Below are 6,000 nucleotides of genomic sequence, written 5' to 3'. Positions count from 1 at the left end.
AGGTCTCTTCCAACCTAGAAATTCTGTGATTCTGTGATTCTGTGAATTGTAACAGATCTGTCTGAGACTAGACTGAGAGTTAGTACATCCTAGATGCACTTATCTTCCCATTGAGGCTTGTGTTCTCTACACCGTTTCTCCAGTTCCTTTGCTTTGGTGTCTTTCTTAAGTGCAGTGGGACAGAGTATGATGTTTCTCATTGTTCTTGCTTAGCCTTGGAAATATTTTTTCCTGGACTTCATTTGACCGTTAAACCTGTTGCTTATACTCTTTGTATCTGTTGTCAGAAATCACATGGCAAACTTCATCTGTTCATGGTACTCTCCGTTTATCAGAATGATTGCGTGATAGTTCTCTGCATTCATTTTCTTTGATAATTCAGGTGGTTCCTGACAGCAGCAGGAAAGTATTGATTAAATGAAAGCTCTTTTGCTGCTTCACCTGATGTTGTGACTGTCCTAAAACATGCAGCTCTTCTGTAGTATAAACATACATTTATTATCGACATTTCAGTAAAGTGATACTCAGTTCCTTTATAAAATATTTTTGATAATTAATAGTCATCCCTCTTAAAATGTGTATGTGGGATCTTTATTGGAGTCTATATTATTGCCCGTGCTGTTTTTTATGTATTAATGACGTAGATACTGGGACTGAGTGCACCCTCAGCAAGTTTGTGGCTGACATTGAACTGAGTGGTGCAGTTGATGCAGTAGAAGGAAGGTGTGCCTTCCAGAGGAAACTGGACAAGCTTGAGAAGTGTGTGCACATGAAGCACATGAAGCTCAACAGAGAAAAGTGCACAGTACTGCACTTGGGCTGGGGCAATCCCAAATATCAGTACAGACTGGGGAATAAATGGATTGAGAGTAGCCCTGAGGAGAAGGACTTGGGGTTGTTGGTTGATGAAAAACTGAACATAAACCAGCAGTGCACACTTACAGTCTAGAAAGCTAACTGTATCCTGGGCTGCATCAAAAGAAACATGGACAGCAGGTGAATGGAGGTGTGATTCTCTCTCTGTACTCTTCTATCCTGAGACCCTACCTGCCTTCAGCTCTGGGACCCCAGGATAAGAAGGTCATGGAGCTGTTGGCGCGAGCCCAGAAGAGGATCACAAAAACAAGCAGAGGGTTGGAGCACCTCTCCTTTGAAGAAAGGCTAAGAGAGTTGGGGTGTTGAGCCAGGAGAAGGCTCTTGGGACATTTCCTTTTGCTGAGATTTGAAAGCTAGCAGTGTGAACAAGAGTCAGCTAGATTGATGGTTCTTTTGCCTTTAAATTCTGTGAAAACAGAAAAAAAATCTGAGAATTTTGTGTGAAACAATAAATCTTTAGGGTCTTCATGATTAACTAGGTTCCTTGAAAAATCAAAATAAAGTTATAAGAAGTGTCAAAACAAAAAAAAAAGACAAATTGGGCTGATTTGATTAAATCATAAGAGAAGCAGCTGATGGAATTGAGCAGTTCAGTACATTAAAATAATACAAGTGAGCAGAAACCATCCAAATGAAAGGGGAAAAAAGAAAAAAATGGAGATTGAAGACAATGCTGTAGGTAGAGCTAGTCCTTAGATGTTTTTCCTGTTAAACCAAAACCTGTTATTTTCTTTTAAACCAAAGAAGAGAGTGTATGAACACTGTTTACAGGAATTTGTGTATGAAATCTGAATATTTGAATAAATACTCAAATATTTAATGAAACCATAATTAGAATAAAACAGTTTATTGGAAAATAAAATATCTTACTTTATTTAATTATCTAATTTTAGGAGTAAAGGGAATGGCTTCAAGTTGTGCCAGGGGAGGTTTAGGTTGGAAATTAGAACATTAAAAATTAGACATTTTTTCTCTGAAAGAGCAGTCAGGCATTGGAACGGTTTGCCCAGGGAGGTGGTGGAGTCACTGTCCCTGGGGGTGTTTAAGGGAGTTTGGACGTGGTGCTTAGTGACATGGTTTAGTTGGGTGACATTGGTAGAGGGACGGTTGGACCAGATGATATTGAAGGTCTTTTCCAACCTTAATGATTCTATGATATTATGATTCCTATGAATGCTAGCCTGTGCATAATGAAGAATACTCCCTATGCAGCACAACCAGGTTACTATGGTAACTGTTTTTCAGATGTGTAAAAGAAACAAGGGATTTAATTCATATCATTTTCTCAAATCACAGTTCCTTTTGAAACTAGCTGAATGAACGCCTTCAGATTCGTAGCTATATGGGAGTAAGCAGATCGAGGCAATAAGACTAAATTTTCAGCTCTACTGAAATCAGTGACAGCGTTTTATTTGAGTTTAGTGGAACTGGCCTGCTTCTTAAACATCCATTTTATCCAAGGATGTATAACACTAATTTTATTATTATTATCATTCAGTATTAAAAAAAAAACAAACAAACATCATAAGAACAATATTTCATATGTATTATGTATTTCTTGTGTTGATTTCTAAATTAAGAATTCAGAATTAAAAGAATTTGGGCAAGTTTGGGTTTTCTCGTTAAATAAGTCTGTTCCCAGTCTGCTTTGAGGAACCATTCTGCATGAACTTCAGTGAGGTTAGGTTCAGGCTCTGTCCTAAATCAATATGTAATATATTTGTTTCTTTAAAGATGGCAAAGGCAGAACATATTCAGAAAAAATCTTTTGTTCTTCAGCTGCATCATCGTTCTGTTTTGTGACACAAAACCTAATTAATTACTGACACATTTTATACAAGAATTCTGATCTGATTACAGCCCTCTCTGCAAACAGCAAATGGGAAATCAGTGAGAGCTTTAAGTACAAATAGGATGACATAGTCTGAGACACTTCGGTGAGATTAATGCGTATGGAAATTTGAGTTCAAAATTAAAGTTTAATCCAGTGAACTGCTCCATATGTAGTACCGTTAAAAAATACCAGGGATTCCATTTGGTCACAGCAGTCTACATGCACAGAGAATTCACTGGATTTGTTCCAAATTTTAAGCTTTGTTATTGTGTTCATGGATTTGGCTTACAGACAGACCTTAACTTTATTAACTCTGAAAGGTGTATATCTCATGATCTGGCTCCTATGTGATAACCTTTTTGAAAACAGTCCTTATATGTTACTTTTAACAGAAATGTCTGGTGGTCTGGAAGTAGTAAATATTTGGATTAAAAATTAAAGCATAAAGATTGTATCTTTCATTTTTGTTTTTGCTCACTATCCAAAATAATGGTATTATTCAGAAACACATTGCAAGGAAATCAGTATGAATCCTTGAACATCAAAGACATAATGAGAGTATTCTTATATCACCAGCCATATCATAGGATTACATATTAAAAATATGGAGTTATCATTAATGAAATATGACTGCTTCAGATAATTGCATTGTCAACTGCACAAGAACTTGAGATCCCATATTTGAAACATTATACCTAAAATTATGAAAATTCTTCTTTAAATGTATTGTTTAGCTTTTGATAAAAATCTGTTTTTTATTTTAGTTCAGTGTAGTGTACTCTTAGGACACATATAATCATTGGAAGATAAAGAGATGGGAATTACAATGCAAGTTCATAAAATTTTTGCTAATTTTTGTTGGAATACTCCAAAGTTAAGGGTTTTAATTAGGATCTAAATATTTAGGATGTAAATATTACAATAAATATTGTTTAGTTTTTAAGTGTGAGGCTGAGAATTCCAGTATCGTCAAAAAGTAAAAGTTAAGTGTTTTGAAGCAGTAGTAGTCTACAGACGTGCTGCTGTAACTTCTTAAGAGCATGGTAGACTGCTTTATGGAGCCGGTGATTACAAAGATCCACTTTAACCATTTTTTTCTTACTGGCAGGTGTCCCACTGGCCTGAGGCCAGCGGCTGTGAGTGTACTGCAGCTTGTGGTTTACACCAGAGTGTAGAAAATGCCAACACCAGCTGGCTGCACATAATTAAGCTGATTGCTGTCTGACAACTTGCGCTATGATACAGATATGTGATAAATATGCAGAATACTTTACAAATTTGATCCTCTGACATGTTTTGTGTACTTTTCTTCTCCTTAACAGATATGATATCTGCACTTATAAAAACAAGCCTTGTGGAACACTGGGTAAGATTGTAAAGATAAATTTCAGCTTCTATTTGCTGTTTGTTTCCTTGCTTTATACTCAGCTATTGATTTATCAGCTCATTAGATCTTTCTAAGTATATGCTTTCAAAATTTTGTAGTTTTATAAACATGAGCAGTAAAAGGTGGCCTACATGGTTTTATGCTTTGATAGATTACTGGAATTTTAGATTAAGCGAGCTACTACTGGAGATTTCATCTCTGGTAGCTGTAATGCTGATAAATCCTAGCAGATTACTCAGATTTACCAAGCAACAATTACTGGAGGGGACTACTTTTGTTTAACCTGTCTCCATGAGCTATTATAAAATACAAATAGAAGACCTCAGGAAGGTTTTTAAAAAACAAAGAAAACAGAAAAGAAACAGGCTTTGAGGTTTTATACTGTTGCTCTGTTTTATGCAGGGAGTACAGCTTCAGACTTTTCCTTCCACAGACCTGGAAAAAAAATAACACAGTAATATAAATTATATTGATATTGACATTCCTTAAAACAGTGCTTTGACAATGGAGAAAAACACATAGCAATCCTAGATGCAGGATTGTTCTCCTTATACTTAAATTTGTCAGCAGAAGTTATTTACTGTAACACGTTTTTTACCTGTAGTAGTGCTTTAGTATATGAAAGAAACATTATTGAAAGACTAATATGGTATTTTTATATTTTTTCAAATGTACTCAGAAGCAATTAAATATATAATTCTAATTCAGCTAGTTAAAATTTTTGAGGTTCTTAATATTTTTCTCATAACGAGAGTTCATAACTGTATTTTCTTTGTCTTTCCCTGTACTACTTTATGCTTTGATAGCCTTAACTCATGTTGATTTTTTTACAAGTACCACTCAAGTCAGCACGACACTTTTGGCAAAGGGAAGTAGTTTACATGAGGAGAAAGGTATCAGAATTTTTTTGCCTGTTCTAAATATAAACAATATTCACAGCATGTTTTAGTAAAAGGCAAAATGTAATGATAAATTTCTAAATGTAATTTGTTTACTTTGACATCTGCGTGGAGGAGACAAAACTGAAGAGACTGTTTATATTGATGTCAGAGTTGTCATTACAAGTGTTAAGAGAGTTTGAAAGGGAGTACATTCACCCACAAGCTATCTGATATTTGTTGTGATATTTATAACACGTCATTCATGTACTAGTCCTCACTGTATCAGACTTCAGGATAAAGGCAAATTCTGCTTTACTTGAATCCAGTGTAACAGACGGGATAGACTTTGGCAATTTTTTTTTTTTAACCAGAAGGCTTGAGTAAATAAAAATAAAAATGACTTAAAATATCAGAGTATTGTTATCAGACCCTTGGCAGTAAAACCACAACAATGTACTTGCATTATTGGCATTAAATTCAAAAAGAGCCCCACGGTACTCTTCTGCAAGGCATTTAGTATGCTAAATACTCCCACTGACCTCCAGTAGCTGAAATTAAGCATATATTTAAGGGGTCTGTGAACAACAGTCTCAGATCTCAAAAGATCAGAAGAAATTTGAATCATTGGTGTTCCAGGAAGAAACAGAAGTAATGGATATACTGTGGGATAGATACCTCTTTCCTATTCCTAGGGAATCTTACATAGAACTGAATGGTAGAGATGGGCCTCAGATGTCTTTGGAGCAGCTGTATGGCTGCAGTGAAACACAACTCCTTTTTTCTTTGATCTGAGATGTAGTCTGGGTTCTTGACTTGACCTCTGTCACTTTCTGCAGACATAGTGTTTAATTGTATATCATTAGCTTGGTCCTGTAAGTCACTTAGCAAGCACTCAGTTAAGAGATCTGAAGATAGAGATGACTTTACCACCCAGATGCGGTGAACTTCTCAGGGAAACAGAGTAGTTGTTACACAAACATCACCATGTTGTCCTCAGAATGTCCTGCTCAATTGGAATGGCA

General features: G+C 35.7%; 1 protein-coding gene across 9 annotated transcripts in view; it reads left to right on the top strand.

Moving 5' to 3' along the window:
• Positions 1 to 6,000, top strand: part of ADAMTS6 (ADAM metallopeptidase with thrombospondin type 1 motif 6) — a 155,593-nt gene that overhangs the window by 55,337 nt on the left and 94,256 nt on the right. For 8 of the 9 annotated variants that reach the window (XM_035310447.1, XM_035310452.1, XM_035310449.1 and 5 more), the window contains one exon: positions 4,033 to 4,076. The exons of the other annotated variant lie outside the window; for it this stretch is intronic. In XM_035310447.1, coding sequence (XP_035166338.1) covers positions 4,033 to 4,076 — 44 coding nt within the window. The remainder of the gene's footprint in view (positions 1 to 4,032; positions 4,077 to 6,000) is intronic. 9 annotated transcript variants of the gene reach the window in all.

Source organism: Oxyura jamaicensis, chromosome Z (assembly GCF_011077185.1).
Source record: "Oxyura jamaicensis isolate SHBP4307 breed ruddy duck chromosome Z, BPBGC_Ojam_1.0, whole genome shotgun sequence".
Taxonomy (NCBI): Eukaryota; Metazoa; Chordata; class Aves; order Anseriformes; family Anatidae; genus Oxyura; species Oxyura jamaicensis.
This window is presented reverse-complemented; position numbering and strand designations above follow the sequence as displayed.